The sequence below is a fragment of the Acinonyx jubatus genome, chromosome E1 (assembly GCF_027475565.1).
Source record: "Acinonyx jubatus isolate Ajub_Pintada_27869175 chromosome E1, VMU_Ajub_asm_v1.0, whole genome shotgun sequence".
In the NCBI taxonomy this organism is placed as follows: Eukaryota; Metazoa; Chordata; class Mammalia; order Carnivora; family Felidae; genus Acinonyx; species Acinonyx jubatus.
This window is the reverse complement of record NC_069397.1, coordinates 16,479,781-16,504,064: the sequence shown is the minus strand read 5'-3', so window position 1 is coordinate 16,504,064 and position 24,284 is coordinate 16,479,781. Positions and strand designations below refer to the sequence as shown.

At 38.0% G+C, this 24,284-nt stretch overlaps 1 protein-coding gene and 1 pseudogene across 37 annotated transcripts in view; both read left to right on the top strand.

The window, feature by feature from the left end:
* The window catches only part of EFCAB5 (EF-hand calcium binding domain 5), a 191,027-nt gene that overhangs the window by 21,727 nt on the left and 145,016 nt on the right, over positions 1 to 24,284 (top strand). For 16 of the 37 annotated variants that reach the window (XR_008293974.1, XM_053211616.1, XM_027034587.2 and 13 more), the window contains 4 exons: positions 349 to 432; positions 2,961 to 3,010; positions 3,632 to 3,694; positions 5,088 to 5,172. Coding sequence is in view for 32 of the 37 variants with exons in the window: in XM_053211616.1 (XP_053067591.1) it covers positions 2,969 to 3,010; positions 3,632 to 3,694; positions 5,088 to 5,172 (190 nt within the window). In the remaining 5 variants the exon portion in view is untranslated. Of the gene's footprint in view, positions 1 to 348; positions 433 to 2,930; positions 3,011 to 3,631; positions 3,695 to 5,087; positions 5,173 to 24,284 lie in introns of those variants that run through there. The other 21 variants (XM_053211613.1, XM_053211614.1, XM_053211611.1 and 18 more) reach the window with 6 other exon arrangements.
* Positions 11,679 to 17,813, top strand: LOC128313373 (tubulin alpha-1B chain-like; annotated as a pseudogene).

Genomic DNA, 24,284 nt, shown 5'->3' with positions numbered 1-24,284 from the left:
TGTGAATAATGCTGTGCACTGTGGGTAACTAAAATGCAAATTAATACTTCAGACCGGACAGTGCTTCTATCATTATCCAATGGACTTGATTCTGCATAACGTCCTACAATATATTTTAGTCACAGTATATTTCAGTGGCATTAAGATTCTTACTGCCTGCAAACTTCTATCAGACTATTGAGCAGGTATCTTAAATGTGTTAACACCTACAAACTCAAATTCTTATCATTCCTCTAACCTGTTTTCCTCTCCTTTCCATATTTCATTTAATGGCATCACGATCCATTCAACCTTATAAATATGAAAAAACACTCAGTGAACCTTAACTATTTCTCTTTTTCTCTTTAGATCCAACTTTGCCCCCAATCCTGATGATCATATCTGTTTTAGTTTAGGTTCCTTCAGAACAGACCTTGATCCAAGGAGTTAAATGTAAGTTCATTTGGGAGGTGGTTCCAGGAAACAATGGCAAGGGAGTAGGGAAGTAATACAGGAAAGTGAGGGAAGCCTGTACTATTAGGCAGGTTTCACTGAGGCAACTGAGGCTCTATCCCATTGGGGAACTCTGGGAGACAGAAATGTTCCACCCATGGGACTCTATGCAGCTTCCTATTCATCACTGGCTGAGGGCTTCTCCTAGAAAATATCAACTCTCAGGCACTTCTTGCCATCCCACATTTGGACTGGCACAAGCCCTCAGACAGAATTGCAGGTGCTTGCAGTCAGAGACCATTCATATGTACTGAAAAGTGAAGCTGAAGGGATGTAGTTAGGGTATTGGCAATGTCTAGCAGAAAGTAGATTAGAGTGAGGGGCATTGAAACGTGCAACATTTAACAGGTGCAAAATTTACCTTCATTCTGTGCACCCTCCCCCCATCCTTCATAATTCTAGTCATTGCTGGCAGAGTTAACTTTTTAAAAACACCAATTTGATCACATCTGTCCTGTGCTTAAAAAGCACAGAGTAAAGTCCATCCTCCTTGATTTCACATGAATAAACATTATAGACTGAAAAGTTACCTTAACAATTTTTTTAAAAACATTTATTCATTTTTGAGAGACAGAGTGTGAGTGGGGGAGGGGCAGAGAGAGAGGGAGACACAGAATCTGAAGCAGGCTCCAGGCTCTGAGCTGTCAGCACAGAGCTCAAAGCAGGGCTCGCACTCATGCACCATGAGATCTTGACCTGAGCTGAAGTTGAATGCTTAACCGACTGAGCCATCCAGGTGCTCTGAAAAGTTACCTCTTTAGCCTCATCTTCTGCTATTTTCTTTTATATAACTAAGCTCTGTACATGAATGCTTCACTTCCTGAACTTTTATACCCTAGTGTGTATTGTTCCTTCTGCCTCAAATACCCTTCCCCACTCCTTTACACAAAAATTTCTTACTAGTCCTTTAAAATCCAGTTTAGAAATCTCTCTATGAAAACTTCCCTGAACTCCCTGGGAAAATTAATTGCTTACTCCTATGTGTTCCTTAACACCTCTGCTTTTGCACTGTGCAGATTGAACTGCACCTGTAAATCCTTTTTTTCATCACTAAACTAGGAACTCTTCAAAGGAAGTTTTCCTGTCTCCCTGAGCACAGGTCTCATTTATCTTTTTTAACCCCAATGCTTGCATATAGAAGGCACCCAATAAAGGTTTATTGCATTGAATTTATCTGGGTGCATCAAAAAAACCCTGATTTTAAAAGAAATGGAAGGGAGCTTCTAGTAATTTCAGGAGATGGACACCATAAGCAAAGAAAGCAGGCTGTGAGAATGTACAATTGGGACCTACCAAAGAAATCTATTTTATATTACTTATTTATGAACTGCTTCAAAAAGGCTTTGAGGCAGCTATTCTTAAGTGCTGGAATCTGTTGTCTCCAAAGGCAGTACTTCTGGTTTATTCTGCTAGAACATGTGTTGATAAAAAGACATGCAAATACTCTAGCATAGTTTAAAGAAACCATTTTAAATTAAATAGTCCCTAGATTGTAACTGTCCTAGAGGCAAAGGCCGTGTATATAAAATTTACTTTTTACATAGCACCTAGCCTAAATATACACAAATTCTTAAATGATTTTTGGCACAGCAGTAATTTTGATTACTGTAGTCATTTGCAATGAAGTAAGCATCAGATAATTATCTACTTTAATTCCTTAATATGAATAAATAAGCAAGATAAATCACATTCCTCTCAGAACTCCCCACTCAGAAAAATGCTTTGTAGTGAGATTATTATTCTAATATCTGTATGCCTTTCACATGATGAATTGGGTAGCCATCAGAGTTTCACTTCACCTAATCTTGTTATTTCAAAAATTATTAAGGATGATAATATTTAAAAATTTTTTTTTAATTTTTGTGTTTATTTTTTTTTGAGAGAGAGAGGAAGACAGAATGTGAGCAGGCGAGGGACAGAGAAAGAGGGAGATAAAGAATCTGAAACAGGCTCCAGGCTCTGAATGTCAGCACAGAGCTGAACATGGGGCTCGATCTCACAAGCCGTGAGATTGTGACCTGAGCCGAAGTCGGGACGCTTAACCGACTGACCCACCCAGGTGCCCCATGATGATAATAATGTTTTTAAAACTTCACTTGCATTACTGTTGCTGCTGCTGCCGCCGCCGCTGCTCTGTGTGTGTGTGTGTGTGTGTGTGTGTGTGTGTGTGTGTGTGTTTCTTTCTTAAAATGATAATGGTGGTGATTGTTATGGTTGAGCTTTCCTGCCTCCCTGGGCACTAGCCTAGCATTAATCTAGGTTTGGGCAGTAACAACAGCAGTAACAGTAGTACAGTTTGAAAAGTTTAGCAGTTGAGAACTTAGTACCATTCAATAGAATGGTGGGATGCAGTGGGGGTTGGGAGTGACTTTGGTCTCCCACAGTACTTTTTGTTGTTTAATATTTTCTTTCTGTTATTAATATTGGTCTGATAATAGTGTTCCCTACTATTTGATGATACCTTTTAGTGGTCCAGATGAGTGAGCCAGCATCTCAAGAGGGATCCAAACCTGTTCAGGTACTTGGCTTACATAGATTTCTAGCCATTTAATTATAAGAGGATTTGAGATTTAACATTCTTGAGAAAATTGAGATGCAAGATCATATTTTGTCATTTACTTACTTCTCTTTTTAGTTGAAGTATTCTGCCTCAGGTCATGACAAAAGTGCTGGAAAAAGGGGTTCAAATAATAGTTGGGTTACAGTAACCTTCTAGTTGGTTGGCATTTATAACATGTCTGTTATTGTTTGAAAATTTTTTTAAATTTTTTAACGTTTTACTTATTTTTGAGACAGGAAGAGACAGAGCATGAACAGGGGAGGGTCAGAGAGAGGGAGACACAGAATCTGAAACAGGCTCCAGGCTCTGAGCTGTCAGCACAGAGCCCGACGTGGGGCTCGAACTCACGGACCGCGAGATTGTGACCTGAGCCGAAGTCGCCGCTTAACCGACTGAGCCACCCAGGCGCCCCTTGTTTGATTTTTTAATATGGCTACTTCGTGTGATTTTATTTGGTATGATGTTTGCCCATTATGTAAATTTTTTTACATAAAAAGTTTGCTATACTAGAGTATAAGATGTTAGTTTTATCTTTAGCTTCTTTTGGATCCCACTTAACTAATACTGTTTCCATTTCAGGAAAATGGAAAAGAAGAGAAAGAAAGGAAACAGGAAGCAACTGAAGTGAAAGTCCCTACTGAGGTAGAGTTTTCATAAATAATCAGATGTTAATGCTGGAGAATACACTGGTCAAATTAATTTTCTTATGAAAAAGGAAAAGAGGGGTGCCTGGGTGCCTCAGTCAGTTAAGCATCAGACTCTATTTCACCTCAGGTCATGATCTCATGTTGAGAGACTGAGCTCTGCATCAGGCTCCGCACTGTGCATGAAGCCTCCTTAATATTCTCTTGCCCTCTTCCTCTGCCACTCCCCCACTCATCCTCTTGCTCTCTCAAAAAAAATTTTTTTTACAAAAGGAAGGAAAAGATGTGGATGTCCAAAAGGATAAATAAAATGCCAAATGGAAATGAGCAGATTCATGTTAACCATTAAGCTGACTCATCTGAGACAGTTGCAGGAAGTGTCTGTGGACAGATAAATTATTTGTGAAAAGCTATTACAAGTTATAGATAAATAAAGGTTGCATTCTAAGGTCAGAACCATTACCCCAAGTATAAAACCCACCAGTTTTTAGGATAACTTCATTATTCATTCTGAAAATATAATTTCCATATTAATAATTTAAGTAACTTTGTGTTTATTTGAATACAAGACTTCAATGAGAAAGAATATTCTATAGAAAAAGGGATGCGATCGAAAACAGTTATATGGGGTTCCTGGGTGGCTCAGTTGGTTAAGCCTCTGACTCTTGATTTCGGCTCAGGTCATGATTTCATGGTTCATGAGTTGGAGCCCTGCATCTGACTGCGCTGACTGCAGATTCTGCTTGGGATTCTCTCTCTCCTCTGTGCCCCTTCCTCTCTCTCTCTCTCTCTCTCTCTGTCTCTCAAAAATAAATAAACTTTAAAAAATCTTAAAAAAAAAGAAAATAGTTATATGGATTCACCATTAAGTTCAATAATATGAGTCTTAAAAATATTGTTATCGTTCTTTTAACACTACATCAACATGAGTACAAAAAATGATTTTTCCACCATTTATTCATAAAACTAACCTTTAATTTCAATTAAGATGAAATATTTTTCTTTCTACCACAAACGTAGAAGATGATTCTAATAGTAGAAGAAAACAGTAGCATTTTCAAAAGTCCACTTTCATCTTGCAGTGGTCTCAAATATTGTTTCTAGAAAGTATTGTATAATTTGAAGATTAATGTACATCTGAAATAATATTCTTTGCATATCACTTTGTTAGCCATAGAAAGATGGGATGACATGTTGAACCAATGTATTTTATCTTATCAATGCAGTAAGCAGTCTTTGCTTCTAATACACAGCATTAAATCCTAGAAAAATCAAACGTATGTCTGGTAACTCCTATAAGTCATTTATCTGCATTCTTTAATTGGGAGGGTTGATGCAACTTTGAAGAAAAGTAACTCATTTTACAATTGGGATTTCTTTTCTCTTTTCAGAGTTCACAGAGCGTACCAAGCAGCTCTGCATTAGACACCAGCAGCAATGTGCCAGAAACAGCAACAGATGAAATCAAATCCCAAGGTATAGAACTAGCCTTTCCCCTACACAATGGAATTTAAAACAATTGTGTTTTCACTGGGGATGCATTCCTTAAGATTCTGCCTTAAAAAAAATATAGTCTCAGGGGTATTTTAAACACAATTTGGGAAATAGTTTAAAATGTATTCCCTTCATCATCTATTAATATTTTTGAAGCAACCTTATGACTATTCATCCTGTGCTTAAAGAGAAAATTTAGCTGAGATCTGACTGATACATAGCAGGCAACCCATTAAGAACACAAATGATTTGGCCTGCTTATTGTTTTTTGTTTGTTTGTTTGTTTGTTTCTCCTTTTTAACTCTGTACTTGACCACACATTTATTGTGTTTGATTTCTAGCCCCATCCTTAACCCATATCCCACATAATTATGCATCTTGGAAGTGTATCAGATCAAAGACAAAACACAAGTGGGAAAGACAGTCATCCCTTTCATTGCAGTTCTTCAAACTTTAGATACTTAGTGAAATCCTGTACCAAAAAAATTCTTTACAATATTTGAAATTTAACAATTTTAATTAATTGAAATGTGCTTCTGTTCAGTTTCAAGTATTAAGTGTTAAGTATGTGCTAGGCAGTGCTAGGCCAAGTTACCATAATAATTATTTAAAGCATTTTCTAAAGTATAAATTGTTATATGGGTGCTACTTACCGCTTTTAGGTACTTAACTTTTCTCCAAAGGGTTTTCTGTCTCTTAAACCAATAAAAGCAGTTATTTACTATTTCTTCTTATCAACACACATTATAATACATACACATTAAGAACCAAATTTTCCAACACTTACTCTGTTTTTATTATAAACTTGTACTATTTTCATAGCTTCACTAACTTTTAAAAAGTTTCTCAGAAAGTCCCTCTCCACCTGCCTCTCCACCCACCCCAATTTCTTGATTTTACTTCTTCCTCACTCCCACCCTCCATCACCATTGCTGCATACATATACTTTGCCTTTACCTTAATCATTTCAGCCATGTTTTTTTTAAGTTTATTTATTTATTTTTAGTAATCTCTAACACTCAAGGTGGGGCTCAAATTTACAACCCCAAGATCAAGAGTCACATACTCTTCTGACTGAGCCAGCCAGGTGCTCCTCAGCCAGGTTTTTAAATGAACTCTTTCATTTTAGATATGCCAAACAGAATTGGGATCTTGGTAATTTGTTATAAATTTAATTAGATGTTCACTTTAATCAGTTTGTGGCCAAATTTGCACATGCAACACTCACGCATGCATTCCATCATGTAATTTATTACCTCTCTAGAAAACGTATCAATCAAGAGTTTGTGTTATTTCTTGTTCCTGTATTTTCAATTTCTGTTATAGCTTTTTAGTTTGTGCTATAGGGAAGTGTGTTTTGTTTAAATCTGTGCATCCCAGTATGTGTTATATACTGAAAACATTGCAGTTGCTTATTACAATATCAGTTGCAAGGCAATGTACTTATTTATTTGGTGACCAGGCACTATTAAGCCTAATATTCTAAATCTCCCTTTGTAAATGTGTGTGTGTGTGTGTGTGTGTGTGTGTGTGTGTGTGTGTGTGTGAGAAGTGGGAAGAGGAACTGTTAATGCAATTTCAATATATCAAAGGAAGTGTCTTTATTCTTGTTATATATTTTCAAAATTAAAATGATGTTATCTTGTCAGGCAGCTCTGAGAATGCACTCAAGTATGTATCTTTGCAAAGAAAATATTGTGTTTAAATGTACCATGAAAATTCCTCATTTCTTTACCCTAGTCATCATACATTTCAGGGTATGAACTTAACTTGCATTTTGAGAAATCTTTTTTTGAAAATGTGTTTGCTCGGGGCACCTGGCTGGCTCAGTCAGTGGAACATGTGACTCTTGATCTTGCAGTTATGAGTTTAAGCACCATGTCGGGTGTAGAGGTTACTTAAAAGTAAAATAGTAAAAGAAAAGAAAGAAAATATATTTTCTCAACTCTGTTCTTATTTCACAGCCCTAAGATTAACAATTTTGTAGGAAAATACATTTTCCTATAGTTATTGAATCCTAATTCCAATAGTATTTAATAGTGGTTCTTTTCCTCCTTGTTTCTTTATAATCATTCTACCTGATGTACAAATGTTAAGAATCAAGCCAGGTGGAAAAAAAAATCAAGCCAGCTGAGTTTCAGACAGGACCTATATTTAAGGAGAACATCACACATGTAGTTGAGTAGCCCTGCTGGGTCAATTTGCACCAGTTTAATCAGCTGACAGTCCTACTAATGTTATAAGCCCTCTTGTGAAGAAAGAATCTGCTAAAGCTTATAATGTGGATTATAATTCATTCCTATATATGTCCTTAAATAGGGTGGTACTGAGGCCATGCCCAGCAGGGGGCCATGAACTAAGTGCTGGAAATGGTAAAAGTCACTTTGAAGGCTGGGCCTTTCAAAATATGAACAAGGAATTCTTTTATGTCCCTACTTATTTAGTTGAAAGCATTTATGCCCAAAGTACCTGAATAAGTCTTTGCATGTTAGAAGGTAGATTAATACAGGGTTGAAGGTATACATGTCGAGGAAGAATGTGAAAGGCTCTTAATGCTATGAAGAGTTTAGGAAGATAATCCTGAAAAAGAATTCCAGGGTTTAGCATAGTTCCTGGCACAAAGTGAGACATCTATAAATATTTATTAGAGTGAATGTATAAACGAATCAGTCAGTCTGTGAAAGGGTTAGGAATGTCCACGCATAGACCTGCTAAAAAACCCTATACCTGTTTGAAACTATATTCAACTGAACCTCAGAATTAATTTGCCCTTGGGGCAGTTGGGGCTGTTAATTTATGAACCTTGAATTCAGAGGTCGCTCAGTCAAAAGGAAACTGTAGTTAGGCTTGCTTAGAATCCTGATTTATTAACCCTGCTATTGCTGTGCCTCCTCTTTTCTTGGTTTTATGGCTCTAAGAGAGAAGTGTTTGACTAGAGTTGTAACCAAACACACATCTTCTATTCTACATATCAGTGCAAACACTAGGATTATTGTTTAGCAACCTATAATAGCCAAGCACACTAGAGAAGCACTAGCAGTCTGCAGCAAGATGCAGAATGTCCTAATTCATGTGTGAGTGTACAAATGAGCCATGGCAGATGGGTAGATATCAAGTTGCTGTACATCTGTAGCAGTATCTTTAAAACAGGAGAGGATCCTCTTTGGGTTATGTCTGAGAGAGAAAAAGCAAAGAGAGTAACATTAGAATCCGCAGGCTTTAAAAGTTTTTTTAAATTATTTTTTCAATTTACTTCAATTTTATTTCAATTATATTTATTTATTTATTTATTTATTTATTTATTTATTTATTTATTTATTTTGAGAGAGAGAGACAGAATGAGAGGGAGGGGCAGAGAGAGAAGGAGAGAGAGAATCCCAAGCAGGCTCTGCACTGTCAGCTTGAAGCCTGATGTGGGCTCAAACTCACGAACCGTGAGATCATGACCTGAGCCAAAACCAAGAATTGGATGCTTAACTGAGTAGCCCAGGCATCCCTAAAAATTTGTTTAAATATTTATTTATTTTTGACAGAGACAGAGTGTGAGCGGGGGAGGGGCTGAGAGGGAGAGAGATATAGAATCTGAACCAGGCTCCATGCTGTTTGCTGTCAGCACAGAACCTGACATGGGGCTTGAACCCACAAACGATGAGATCATGACCTGAGCCAAAGTCGGACTCTTAACTGACTGAGCCACCCAGGTGCCCCAGAACCTGTAGACTTTAAAGAATTGCTCTCTTTCACACTTAGTAAGCGTTGTACCCAACCAGAGTGTAAACATCCCTTCACACTCAAAAAAGTGGTTAATTTGTTTGCAAATCCAACTGAGAGATTAGGGAGAGCATTATACTGCCCTCCTCACTTCCCGCATATTGGATAAAAGAATTAGCCAAAGAGCAAATCAAAAATTGGGAGGAGGTTCATAAATACTATTTACTATTGGACATAAGACATTCTTCAGATGAAATGTTGGCTTTTCAAGAGTTTCTTTATAGACTACTCATTTTTTTCCTGGGAAGAAAGATGGATACTATCTAGCTAGGTAGGATTTAAAAGTATTCTTCAGAGTATTCTCAATTAAGCTAGGGGAAATTTTAAATAAATTAATTAAACGAATTTGAAATATTTGTGGATAGCTCCCCACCGAAAATGAGAATGAATAAATACATTGCAATACAGTCATATAATGAAATACTATGAAGCAGTGAAAAATTAATGAAGTTCATTACAAGTGTACCAAAAAACAAACAAACAACAACAACAACAACAACAAAAACCTAGGAATAAACCTAACCAAAGAGGTGTAAGACCTGGACTCTGAAAACTTTAAAATGCTGATGAAAGAAATTGAAGATGATACAAAGAAATAGAAAGACATTCCATACTCATGGAGTGGAAGAACAAATATTGTTAAAATGTCTATATTACCCAGAGCAATCTACACATTCAATACAATCACTACCAAAATACCAACAGCATTTTTCACAGAAGTGGAACAAACAATCCTAAAATTTGTATGGAACCACAAAGGACTCCACATAGCCAAAGAAATCTTGAAAAAGAAAAGCAAAGCTAGAGGCATCACAATTCTAGACTTCAAGTTATATTACAAAATTGTAGCAATCAAAACAAAAATGGATACATAGATCAATGGAACAGAATAGAATATCCAGAAATAAACAATTAAATGGTAAATTAATCTCCAATAAAGCAGGAAAGAATATCCAATGGGAAAAAGTCTCCAGCAAATGGTGTTGGGAAAACTGGGCACCAATATGCAAAAGAATGAAGCTGGACCATGTTTTTACACCATACACAAAAATAAACTCAAAATGGATTAAAGACCTAAATGTGGGACCAGAAACCATAGAAATCCTAGAAGAGAGCGTAGGCAGTAATTTCTCTGACATTGGCTGTAGCAACTTTTTTCTAGACAGATGCCCTGAGGTAAAGGAAACAAAAGCAAAAATAAACTATTAGGACTATAAAAAAATAAAAAGCTTCTGCATTGTGAAGGAAATTATCCATAAAACTAAAAGGCAACCTATGGAATGGGAGAAGATATTTGCAAATGACATACCCAATAAAGGGTTCATATCCAAAATATAAGAAGAACTTATAAAACTCAACACCCCAAAACTAAATAATCCAATTAAAAAATGGTCAGAAGACATGAACAGACATCTCTCCAAAGAAGACATCCAGATGGCCAACAGACACATGAAAAGATGCTCAACATCACTCATCATCAGGGAAATGCAAATTAAAACTACAATAAGATACCACCTCACACCTGTCAGAATGGCTAAAATTAACAACACAGAAAACAACAGGTATTGGTGAGGATATGGAGAAAAGGGAACCTGTGTGCACTGTTGGTGGGAATGCAAACTGGTGCAACCACTGTAGAAAGCAGCATGGAGGTTCCTCAAAAAGTTAAAGAAGAATTACCCTATGATTTAGCAATAGCAGTGCTGGGTATTTACCCTGAATAAAAAAACAATGATTCAAAGGGATACATGAACGTGTGCATCATTATTTACAGCAGCCAAACTATGGAAGCAGCCTAGGTGTCTGTCGACAGATGAATGGATAGAGAAGATGTGTTATCAGTATACAATGAAATATTCTTCAATGGTAAAAAATAATGAAATCTTTCCATTTGCAACAACATGGATGGAACTAGAGTGTATTATTATAATACTTATTAATATAAGGGGATATAATAAGTGAATACTGTATTTCACTTATTAGTGACAGAAGCCAGAGAAAGATAAATACATATGATTTCACTCATGAGGAATTTAAGAAACAAAACAGATGAGGAAAGGGTGGGATGATGGGGTTAAACAGGTGATGGAGATTAAGGAGTGCACTTGCCATGATGAGCACCAGGTGATGTATGGAATAGTTGAATCACTATATTGTACACCTAAAACTAATGTAACACTGTATGTTAACTAACTGGAATTAAAATAAAAACTTTAAAAAAATCAATGAACTAGAGTTGCACTGAATGATGAATTTCCAGATGAATTTACAAACATAATATTATGTATTAAAAGGTTGCAGAAAACACATGGTATGAAATAATTTTTATAAGGTTTAAAAACAAGAAGAACAATATTATATTGTTTAGATACAATATAAACAATTGCAGAGAAATGATAAACATGAAATTCAGAATAGAGTTTCTATCAAAGTAGGGGGATATGGGAGGCTTTAATATTTAGGTAATTTTTTTCTTTTTCTTTTTCTTTTTTTTTTTAATTTTTTTTAACGTTTATTTATTTTTTTGAGACAGAGAGAGACAGAGCATGAATGGGCGAGGGTCAGAGAGAGGGAGACACAGAATCTGAAACAGGCTCCAGGCTCTGAGCTGTCAGCACAGAGCCCGACGCGGGGCTCGAGCTCATGGACCGTGAGATCATGACCTGAGCCGAAGTCGGCCGCCCAACCGACTGAGCCACCCAGGCGCCCCATCTTTTTCTTTTTTTAGGTAATTTTTTTCTTAAACTAAGAGTAGATATATGGCTACTTATTATATCATTATACTTATAGGTCTTAAATATTTAATATTAAGATTAAAAAAACACTGCTCTATGTTATGGAGGTTCTGGTCTCTTGCCCTTTTATTGCACTACTAATATTTATTGAGAGTTATTAATGATCGAGGCATGAATCAGTAACTACTTTCTGATTATCTTAAAAATAATGAGTATAAAAATAATTTTCATATTTATTTCTTCTTTTCTCCTGCATCAAAAACAAAAGACTTTAACAATAAATGGCCCTGATCCTATTGTGGTTCAGCTGGGCACTAATATTCTTTTCCAGCACACAGAAGCAAACTGACTAGTGGATAATGTTTGAAAAGGCCTGAAATAACTTCATCTCCATGACCATGTCAGAAAAAAACTTAAGATTCCCATTAACTTTTTCATTCCAGTCACCTCGGCATCCATAAACAAAACAAAACAAAACAAAACAAAACAAAACAAAACAAAACAAAAACCAAACAAACCATCTGATAGCTTATTGTTCAGAGCCTGAGCTAGCTAGGTCCTGGGAACCCAGAGCCCAGCTAGCCAGTTAATGCTAGGAAAAAGTCATACAATTCTATGTCCTGACACCAATAAAGATATAGTCTTCCATCTCAGATGGACATTCTGTATTACTTGGAAATCCATTTAGGTGTTTGTTTTCTGCTCCTTTCCACTTCCACAAAAATTATTTCAAACTTTTATCATGCACAAACCTATGATCCCACCATTTGTTGGTTTTAGCAATATTTATTTTATTCCACAAAAAATAGAGGCTATTACAGGGAATGTCCTCAGTATAGTGTAGGAAACACCTCATCCAAATTTACTCTATATTCTTGATCTCAATCTCTCATATCTCCTCAGACCCTAAGGACCATTATCTAATCTCCCGTCTGTAGCTTCTGTTTTCCTTTCTACATTGGCTCCTTTCTTTCACTCTCTCTATACAGTCAAGACTATCCCACCTTTAAAGAAAATCCTTCTCTTCACAGTCCGATTCCTTGAAATAATTGTCCACTTGTTTAGTCTACACTTCACCCCCAAGTCCCTCTTCAACCCACTGAAGTCCTGGTTCCATTCTTATCACAGAAATTGCCCTCTCTAAGGTCAGTGAAGAACAACTGGATGCTAAATCCAATGTATACTTTCTACTTCTTTTCTTTAAATGTTTATTTATCTGTCTTGAGAGAGAGAAAAAGAGAGAGCACGGGTGAAGCAGCAGAAAGAGAGAAGAGAGAGAATCCCAAGCAGGCTCTGCGATGTCAGTGCAGAGCCCGATGGAGGGCTCAAACTCACCAACTGCGAGAGCATGACCTGAGCCTAAATCAAGAGTTGGTCTCTCAACCAACTGAGCCACCCAGGCACCCCAGTATATTTTCTACTTCTTATATCATTTGATTTTTCTGCAGTATTTGACACTGTTGGCCACTTCCTCTGCAGTGATAATTTTTTTTGTCTGTCCAATGTCTCTTTGGGAAACTATCATCCTGTCCTTCTTAATCCCTTTGGCTTAGATGGGGCTGACTCCACCCCTTTATTTCCAGGGATGGGTGGTAATCCAAACCTGATCAATCAGAATACTTACTACCCCTTCAATGCTGTGGATGGTTCAGAAATAGGCATATAATTTATACCAAGGAGAACTTTTCCCAGATTTTTACTACTGGAATTTTAATGGCAGATTTTTTAAGTCAATGATTATAAAGATAATGCAAGTCTAAAGCTGCTGTTGATCATTTTTAACAACATGTGAGGACAACCTGCCTAAAAATTAATTCAGTAGAGCAAATTAGAAATTAGAAGTGGATTTCAGCTATGCCTGAGAACAGTCATATTCCTGGATTTTCCAGCTATAGAAGCTAATACATTCCATTTTTAATTTAAGTTATGTAAGATGGATTTCTATTGCTTGAAATTGAAAGGGTCTTTAATAATACATCCTTTTGGGGGCACCTGGGTGGCTCAATCAGTTAAGAGTCCGACTCTTGATCTCAGCTCAGGTCTAGGATAGAGAGAGGATGGCAGCATAGGAGGACGCCGGGCTCACCACGCGTCCTGTTGATCTCAGCTCAGGTCTTGATCTCAGCATCATTAGTTCAAGCCCCACATTGGTCTCCATGCTGGGCATGAAGCCTACTTAAATTAAAAACAAAACAAAACAATATTTAGTAATACATCCTTCTTGAAACTCTTCTTATGGCTCCTGTGATTTTAACCTATCCTATTTTTCTCCCACTCTCAGACTTTCAGACTCCTGTATAAGTGTTCCTTTTCCACCTTAAAAATGTTGCATAAGATTCCTTTCTTGGTCCTCTTCTCACTCTAGACATTCTCTCTGTGTGAGCTCATCCAATAATAATAAGTATAGATTTTTTAGTATATATAATTTCATATATGTGCATAATTTTCTCGTTGTGACTATCCTGCAAAGTATAATTATTGTTTCCATTTCACAGAAGTAGAAACTGAGTCTAAATTGAGTAATTTGTTCTAAATCACAGGGCTAGGAAATGTTAGAGGTAGAATTTGCAACTGGTATCTCTGATTCCAATGCCCATAATATTTTTTAACACATTTATTCATTTATCAAGTATTTGATTTCTTAGTATGTTTCTGACACTGTTCTAACCACTAGGAGATCAGTAGTAACCAACCCAGAGTCCTTGCATTAATATGTTTTAATTTCTAAAGTGTGTTAGAAACAGATTATTTTCTTAAAAAAATCCATGGTTTTAGCTAGTGCAATAAGGCAAATAAAGGAAGTAAAAGTTATAAAGATTGTAAAGAATAAAGTGGAAATATCTCTTTTTTTGCAGATGACATAATTGAATAAGGCAATTGATATAAATTTAGCAAGGTTTCTACATACAAAGTCAATACACAACACACACAAAAAACAATTATGAGTGTTTTTCTTATCTTGATTCTTAGCTTATTGGGGATGGTAACTGGGACCCATTGTATGCTCCTGTTGCCAGCACCTTCTACTGATAGCCACCATGCATGAGTGCATCTCCATCCACATTGACCAGACTGGTGTCCAGATTGGCAATGCCTGCTGGGAGCTCTATCGCCTGAAACATGGCATTCAGCCCGATGGCCAGATGCCAAGTGACAAGACCATTGGGGGAGAAGATGACTCCTTCATCACCTTCTTCAGTGAGACAGGTGCTGGCAAGCACGTGCCCAGGACGATGTATGTAGACTGGAACCCACAGTCATTGATGAAGTTCACACTGGCACCTACTGCCAGCTCTTTCACCCTGAGCAACTCATCACAGGCAAGGAAGATGCTGCCAATAACTATGCCTGAGGGCACTACACTACTGGCAAACAGATCATTGGCCTTGCCTTGGACCAAATTCAGAAACTGGCTGGCCAGTGCACAGGTCTTCAAGGCTTCTTGGTTTTCCACAGCTTTGGAGGTGGTACTTGTCTGGGTTCACCTCCATACTGATGGTATGTCTCTCTGTCGATTATGACAAGAATTCTAAGCTGGAGTTCTCCATTTACCCAGTCCCCCCAGGTTTCCACAGATGCAATTGAGCCCTACAACTGTATCCTTGCTACCCGTACCACCCTGGAGCATTCTGACTGTGCATTCATGGTAGACATCAAGGACATCTATGACATCTGTCACCCAACCTACACTAACCTTAACTACCTTATTAGCCAGATTGGTCTTCCATCACTGCTTCCCTCAGATTTGATGGAGCCCTGAATGCTAATCTAACAGAATTCCAGACCAACCTGGTGCCCTATCTCTGTACCCACTCCCCTCTGGCCACATATGCCCCTGTCATCTCTGCTGAGATATCCTACCATGAACAGCTTTCTGTAGCAGAGATCACCAAGGCATGCTCTGAGCCAGACAACCAGATGGTGAAATGTGACCCTCCCCATGGCAAATATATGGCTTGCTGCCTATGATTGCCCAAGATGTCAATGCTGCCATTGCCACCATCAAGGCTAAGTGTAGCATCCAGCTTGTGGATTGGTGCTCCACTGGCTTCAAAGTTGGTATTCATTACCAGCCTCCCACTATGGTACCTGGTGGAGACCTGGCCAAAGTACAGTGACCTGTATGCATGCTGAACACCACAGCCATTGCTAAAACCTGGGCTCACCTGAACCACAAGTTTGACCTAATGTATGTCAAGAATGCCTTGTTTACTGATATGTGGGTGAGGGTTTGGAGGAAGGAGAGTTTTCTGAGGCCCATGAAGACATGGGTGCGCTCTTGAGAAAGATTATGAGAAAGTTGGTGTGGATTCTTCTTCTTTTTTTTTTTTTAAGTAAGCTTCATGCCTAGCACAGAGCCCAATATGGGGCTTGAATTCATGACCTTGAGATCAAGACTTGAGCTGAGATCAAGAGTCAGATGTTTAATAATCTGAACCATCCAGGTGCCCTGGTTGGTGTGGATTTTTTTGAAGGAGAGGGTAAAGAAGAAGGAGAGGAAAGCTAATTACCATTCCTTTCAGTCCCATAACATGTCACACTCAGAACTTTAGATTCAACATTCACTGACAAGCATTAAAGGTTTCTGGTTAGATTGTCTTCACTTTTCACTGTGATCATGTCTTACTTTTCTATGTGTACCTGTGAGATTTTTCCATCATGTCTCAAAGTAAAGGCTTTAAGAAAGAAAACAAAGGGGTTCCTGGATGGCCCAGGTGGTTAAGTGTTCAACTCTGGATTTTGGCTCAGGTCATGATTTCACAGTCATGAGATCAAGCCCCGTGTCGGGCTTCATGCAGGGCATGGAGCCTGCTTAAGATTGTCTCTCTCCCTCTCTCTCTGCCCCTCCCCCACCTGCACACATGCACACGCTTGCTCTCTCTCAAAAAAAAAAGTATATTTCTATATATATTAGCAACAAATAATTAGAAAATAAAAACTTTTAAATACCATTTTAATAGCATCAGAAACATTAACTATCTAGAAATAAATCTAACCAAAAATGAGCAAAACCTCTATACTGAAACTATTAAGCTTTGCCAAAAGAAATTAACGATGTTCAAATAAATGAATATACACACCTTACTCATGAATTACAAGATTTAATACATATTGTTGAGATAGTAGTTATCCCTCAATGACCTCTAAATTCAATGTGATTCTAATCAAAATTTCTGCAGGGCTCTCTGTATATGTCTGTGTGTGTATAAATTGACAAGTTGATTCTAAAATGTGTGTGGAAATGCAGAAGATCCAGAAAAGCCAAGGAAATCTTGAAGAACAAAGTGGAAGGATTTATAACAGCAAATATCAAGATTTGTAAGAGAATTACAAAAATTAGGATGGCATGATAATGGCACAAGGATGGACAAGCCAGTAGAACAGAATAGTCCAATTGAAAGTCCTGTATTGAAAACAGGAGGTGTTCTCAATAACGATGCCAAATGGAAAACATGTATTTTGAGTCCTACCTTACCTGACACACAAAAGTAAATTATACATGTATTTTAGACCTAAATGTGAATGATAAAACAATAAATCATTTTAGAAAAATACATTGGAGAATATTCTCATGATTTGGGAGTAGGCAAAGATTTCTTAAGCAAAATGCAAAAAATACCAATGATAAAAAAAATTCAGAAGTAGACATTAAAATTAAGAACTCCTGTTCATCAGAAAACACCATTGAGAGAGTGAAAAGGCAAGCAAGGTATGAGAAAAGTTATTTACAATACCTTTGTTCATCAAAGGTTTTCATCTGACTGTATAGAAAACTCCTACAAATCAATAAGACAGACAACCCAACAGAAAAGTGGACAATAGATATAAACAGATACTTCATTTAAGAGAACATTCAAATAGCCTATAGATAGAGGAAAATGTGTTCCAGTTTATGACTTACCAGGAAAATGCAGATTAAAATCACAAGATAAAATTATGTGTTCAGCAGAATAACTTAAAAAACAGACAATGCCAAATGTTGGCAAAGATATGGAATACAGGAATTTTCGTACATTGCTGTTGGGAATCTAAACTGGTACAATTTCAGAAAACTGTTTGGCACTATTTATAAAGCTGAATGTACCCCATGATCAGCATTTATACTCCTAGAGAAGTGAATCTATATGTCTACCAAATGACATGTAGAGAATGATTATGGCAACTTTTTGTTCTAGTCGAATATGGAAACTATTAAAATGTCCATCATTAGTAGAATGAATTTAAAAATTATGGTATATTCATACAGTAAAATACATGCATCAACGAATAACAACTACTGCCATGCAATATGGATAAAAGTGGTTAAAGGGCACTTTATTTTTTTTCAATATATGAAATTTATTGTCAAATTGGTTTCCATACAACACCCAGTGCTCATCCCAAAAGGTGCCCTCCTCAATACCCATCACCTACCCTCCCCTCCCTCCCTCCCTCCCACCCACCCCACATCAACCCTCAGTTTGTTCTCAGTTTTTTTTTTTTAATTTTTTTTTCAACGTTTATTTATTTTTGGGACAGAGAGAGATAGAGCATGAACGGGGGAGGAGCAGAGAGAGAGGGAGACACAGAATCGGAAACAGGCTCCAGGCTCTGAGCCATTAGCCCAGAGCCCGACGCGGGCCTCGAACTCACGGACCGCGAGATCGTGACCTGGCTGAAGTCGGACGCTTAACCAACTGCGCCACCCAGGCGCCCCTGTTCTCAGTTTTTAACAGTCTCTTATGCTTTGGCTCTCTCCCACTCTAACGTCTTTTTTTTTTTTCCTTCCCCTCCCCCATGGGTTTCTGTTAAGTTTCTCAGGATCCACATAAGAGTGAAAACATATGGTATCTGTCTTTCTCTGTATGGCTTATTTCACCTAGCATAACACTCTCCAGTTCCATCCACGTTGCTACAAAGGGCCATATTTCGTTCTTTCTCATTGCCATGTAGTACTCCATTGTGTATATAAACCACAATTTCTTTATCCATTCATCAGTTGATGGACATTTAGGCTCTTTCCATAATTTGGCTATTGTTGAGAGTGCTGCTGTAAACATTGGGGTACAAGGGCCCCTATGCATCAGTACTCCTGTATCCCTTGGGTAAATTCCTAGCAGTACTATTGCTGGGTCATAGGGTAGGTCTATTTTTAATTTTCTGAGGAACCTCCACACTGTTTTCCAGAGTGGCTGCACCAGTTTGCATTCCCACCAACAGTGCAAGAGGGTTCCCGTTTCTCCACATCCTCTCCAGCATTTATAGTCTCCTGATTTGTTCATTTTGGCCACTCTGACTGGCGTGAGGTGATATCTGAGTGTGGTTTTGATTTGTATTTCCCTGATGAGGAGCGATGTTGAGCATCTTTTCATGTGCCTGTTGGCCATCCGGATGTCTTCTTTAGAGAAGTGTCTATTCATGTTTTCTGCCCATTTCTTCACTGGGTTATTTGTTTTTCGGGTGTGGAGTTTGGTGAGCTCTTTATAGATTTTGGATACTAGCCCTTTGTCTGATATGTCATTTGCAAATATTAAAGGGCACTTTAAAAGTGGTTATTAGGCAAAGGAGAGGAGTTAAGATGACAGAGCAGCATGGAGACCCTGAGCTTGTTTTATCCCTGAAGTGCAGCTAGATCAGCACCAAACCATTTTGAACACCTAGGAAATTGATCTGAGGATTAACACAACAATATACATAACTTGAGCCACAGAACTCAGCAGGTATGCGGTGAGGAGAGGTAAACTGGGGGAGACAAAAGCCGAGGAAGGTAAGGAGCTGTTTTTGCGGAGAGAGGACAGAGAAAGAGAAAGGGGAGAGTGCACCCGTAGGGATAGCACAAGAAAAGCACTTCCCTGAAAGTAGCTGGAGAGAAAGAGTGAAAACACTCACAGGGGACTGAACAGGAAATCTGTCTGCAAAACCATTGCTAGGAAGAAAGGAGAGGGTTTCAATACCACCTGGATTCTATAAACAGTGGAGCACAGAGTCTGAAGGTTCGGAGCTCAGTGCCTGGTGGTGCTCTGGTGAGGAACTAGGGCAAATCCCCAGGAGCAGGCAGTGTGGTCTGAGGGGTGCACATGCCACATGGAGAGAAGTGGTCCCCCTGCTTGGAGTACATTTGGTAGAGGCCACACGGCCTCCCCACAGGCAAAGGTCCTGCAGACCCTGGAGAACAGCCACATTTGCTGGTATTGGGACAAAGACGGCAGAGTGTGGTGAAGTCTGGCACTGGCTGTGTGCTGTTATCTGCCATAATCTCTGAAACTCTGCTACTGTGTGATTACTTGAAAGTTTTCTGGGGGCAAACCCAGGCATTACTCAGTGATACACTCCCCCCAAAGAGTTGGCTCATGTCCAAGCCACAGGGGTCTCTGAAGTGTGGGGTTTTGAAACACTCCCCCATCTGAAATAAAACTCTGGAGGGAGGTGTCACCTGGAAGGTGGACAGCTTGGACATGGACAAAGTAGAGGTGGGGAATGGATGGGGGCCTGAGAGAAGGAGGGGTGCACCGGTTGGTGAGAGCGAGAAGTTCCTGCTCCAAAACTAGAGGGCAGGGTGAAGCCATTTCCACCTCTACTGCAGGCACACTCATGCACACCACATTGATCCACCCAGGTAAGCTAAGCAGCGCCACCTAGGGGAGAATGGAGCCATTACACCAAGCCCCTCTCAACTGCGCCCTCTAAGCACACTCCCCACAAGACCAACACAAGTCACTTCACCTGCTTAGTGTATGGAATATAGAGGGCTTCATAGTTTCAGTTCTAGGCAAAACTGTGTGTAGCTTTATTTGGGTTTCATTAGTTTGCTGGTTCAGTTATTTGTTCGTTTTCTTTGCTTCTGTTTTTGCTTAAATTATTTTTTTTCTTTCTTTCTCTTTCTTATATACATGAAGAGAAAATTTTATTTTTATTTTTTACTTTATTTAAAAAATTTTTAAATTCAATTTCATTTTCTTTATTTCATTTATTCTATTTCATTATATAATTTTTTTTAATTTGTAAATTTTTTCTTACTTTTATTTTATTTTTTCTTTTCCTTCCTTTTTTTCTCTATTCTATCAAGCATCTTTCAACAAGCAGACCAAAATACACCTAGGATCTAGCTTCCTTTATTTGATTTTTTGTTTTGTTTTTTATTTTTTAATTTTAATTTTTTTCTTCCTCCAAAATGACAAAACGAAGGAATTCACCCCACAGACAGAACAAGAAGAAATGACAGCCAGGGGCTTAATCAACACAAATATAAGCAAGATGTCTGAACTAGAATTGAGAACCACTAGCTGGGGTTGAAAAAAGCATAGAATCCCTTTCTGTGGAGATAAAAGAAATAAACCATAGTCAGAATGAAATTAAAAATGCCATAATTGGGATGCAATCTCAAATGGATGCCATGATAGCAAGGATGAAGCAGAGCAGCAAATCAGTGATATAGAAGATAAAATTATGAAGAATAATGAAGCAGAAAAAAGAGGGAAACAAAGGCAAAAGATCACTATACAAAACTTAGAGAACTCAGTACTTATTAAAAAGGAATAACATCTGAATCATAGGAGTCCCAGAACATGAAAAGAGAGAAAAAGGGGCAGAAGGTTTATGTGAGCAAATTATAGGAGAAAACTTTCCTAATCTGGGGAAGGACACAGACATCAAAATCCAAGAAGCATAGAGAACTCCCATTAGATTCAACAAAAATCAACCATCACAAGGCACATCACAGTCAAATTCACAAAATACACAGACAAGGAAAGAATTATGAAAGCAGCAAGGGGAAAAAAGTCCTTAACCTATAAAGGAAGACAGATCAGGTTCACAGCAGATCTATCCACAGAAACTTGGCAGGCCAGAAGAGTGACAGAATATATTTGACATGCTGAATCAGAAAAATATGCAGCCAAGAATCCTTTATCCAGCAAGACTGTCATTCAGAATAGGAGAGATAAAGAGTTTCCTAGACAAAAACTAAAGGAGTTCATGACCACTAAACCAGCCCTGCAAGAAATTTTAAGGGGGACTCTTTGAGTGGAGAAAAGACAAAACAAAACAAAACAGACCAAAAGCAACAAAGACTAGAAAGGACCAGAGAACATCAACAGAAACACTAACTCTACAGGCAACAAAATGGCACTAAATTCATATCTTTCACTATTCACTCTAAATGGACTAAACCCTCCAATCAAAAGACATAGGGTATCAGAATGGATAAGAAAACAAGATCCATCTATATGCTGCTTACAAGAGACTCATTTTATACCTAACGATGGCTTCAGATTGAAAGCAAGGGGATGGAGAACCATCTATCATGCTAAAGGACATCAAAAGAAAGCCAAAGTAGCCATTCTTATATCAGACACACTAGATATTAAAATAAAGACTAACCATAGATGAAAAGACATTATATCATAATTAAGGGGTCTATCCACCAAGAAGATCTAACAACTATAAATATTTATGCCCCCAACTTGAGGTCCCCAAATATATAAATCAATTAATCACAAATATGAAGAAACTCATCAATAATAATACCATAATAATAGGGGACTTCAACACCCCACTTACATTAATGGACAGGTCATCTAAGCACAAAAGCAGCAAGGAAACAATGGCTTTGAATGACACACTGTACTGGATGGACTTAACAGATATACTCAGAACATTTCATCCTAAAGCAGCAGAATACACATTCTTCCTGAGTGCACAGGTAAAATTCTCCAGAAAAGATCACATACTGGGTCACAAATCAGCCTCAACAAGTACAAAAAGATTGAGATCAGGGGAGCCTGGGTGGCACAGTCGGTTAAGCGTCCGACTTCAGCCAGGTCACGATCTCGCGGTCCATGAGTTCGAGCCCTGCGTCAGGCTCTGGGCTGATGGCTCAGAGCCTGGAGCCTGTTTCCGATTCTGTGTCTCCCTCTCTCTCTGCCCCTCCCCCGCTCATGCTCTGTCTCTCTCTGTCTCAAAAATAAATAAACGTTGAAAAAAAAACAAAAACAACAAAAAGATTGAGATCATACCATGCATATTTTCAGACCACAACCCTATGAAATTCAAAATCAACCACAAGAAAAAAACTGGAAAGACCATGAATACTTGGAGATTACAGAACATCCTACTGAAGAATGAATGGGTTAACCAAAAAATTAAAGAGAAAATGAAAATAGGACAGCCCAAAACCTCTGGGATGCAGCAAAGGTGGTCATAAGAGGGAAGTGTATAGCAATCTAGGCCTTCCTAAAGAAGGAAGAAAGGTCTCAGAAACTCAACCTAATGTTACACCTTAAGGAGATGGAAAAAGAACAGAAAATAAAGCCCAAAACCAGCAGAAGGAGGGAAATAATAAAAATTAGGGCAGAAGTCAATGATTTGGAAATTAAAACAACAAAACAACAACAACAGCAACAACAACAACAACAGAACAGATCAGTGAAACCAGGAGCTGGTTCTTTGAAATAATTAACAAAATTGATAAACTCCTAGCCATATTGATCAAAAAGAAAAACAAGAGGACCCAAATAAATAAAATCACAAATGAAAAAGGAGAGATCACAACCAACACTACAGAAATACAAACAATAATAAGAGAATATTATGCCCAATTATATGCCAACAAATTGGGCAATCTGGAAGAAATGGACATGTTCCTAGCAACATATCAACTACCAAAACTGTAACAAGAAGATATGGAACATATGAACAGACCCATAACCAGTAAAGAAAATGAATCAGTAATCAAAAATCTCCCAAAACATAAGAGTCCAGGGCCAGATGGCTTTCTAGGGGAATTCTACCAAACATTAAAGAAGAGTTGACACCTATTCTTTTGAAACTGTTCCAAAAAGTAGAAATGGAAGGAAAACTTTGAAACTCATTCTTTTTTTTTCTATTTTAATTTTATTTTTTTAAATTTACATCCAAATTAGCATATAGTGCAACAATGATTTCAGGAGTAGATTCCTTAATGCCCCTTACCCATTTAGCCCATACCCCCTCCCACACCCCCTCCAGTAACCCTCTGTTTGTTCTCCATATTTATGAGTCTCTTCTGTTTTGTCCCCCCTCCCTGTTTTTATATTATTTTTTGTGTACCTTCCCTTATGTTCATCTGTTTTGTCTCTTAAAGTTCTCATATGAATAAAGTCATATGCTTTTTGTCTTTCTCTGACTAATTTCACTTAGCATAATACCCTCCAGTTCCATCCACGTAGTTGCAAATGGCAAGATTTCATTCTTTTTGATTGTTGAGTAATACTCCATTGTATAGATACACCACATCTTCTTTATCCATTCATCCATCGATGGACGTTTGAGCTCTTTCCATACTTTGGCTATTGTTGATAGTGCTGCTATAAACATGGGGGTTCATGTGTCCCTTTGAAACAGCACACCTGTATCCCTTGGGTAAATACCTAGTAGTGCAATTGCTGGGTTGTAGGGTAGTTCTATTTTTAGTTTTTTAAGGAACCTCCATACTGTTTTCCAGACTGACTGCACCAGCTTGCATTCCCATTCAAAACTCATTCTATGAGGTCCGCATTACCTTGATTCCAAAACCAGACAAAGACTAAAATGGAGAACTACGGACCACTAAAAAGGAGAACTATGGATCAA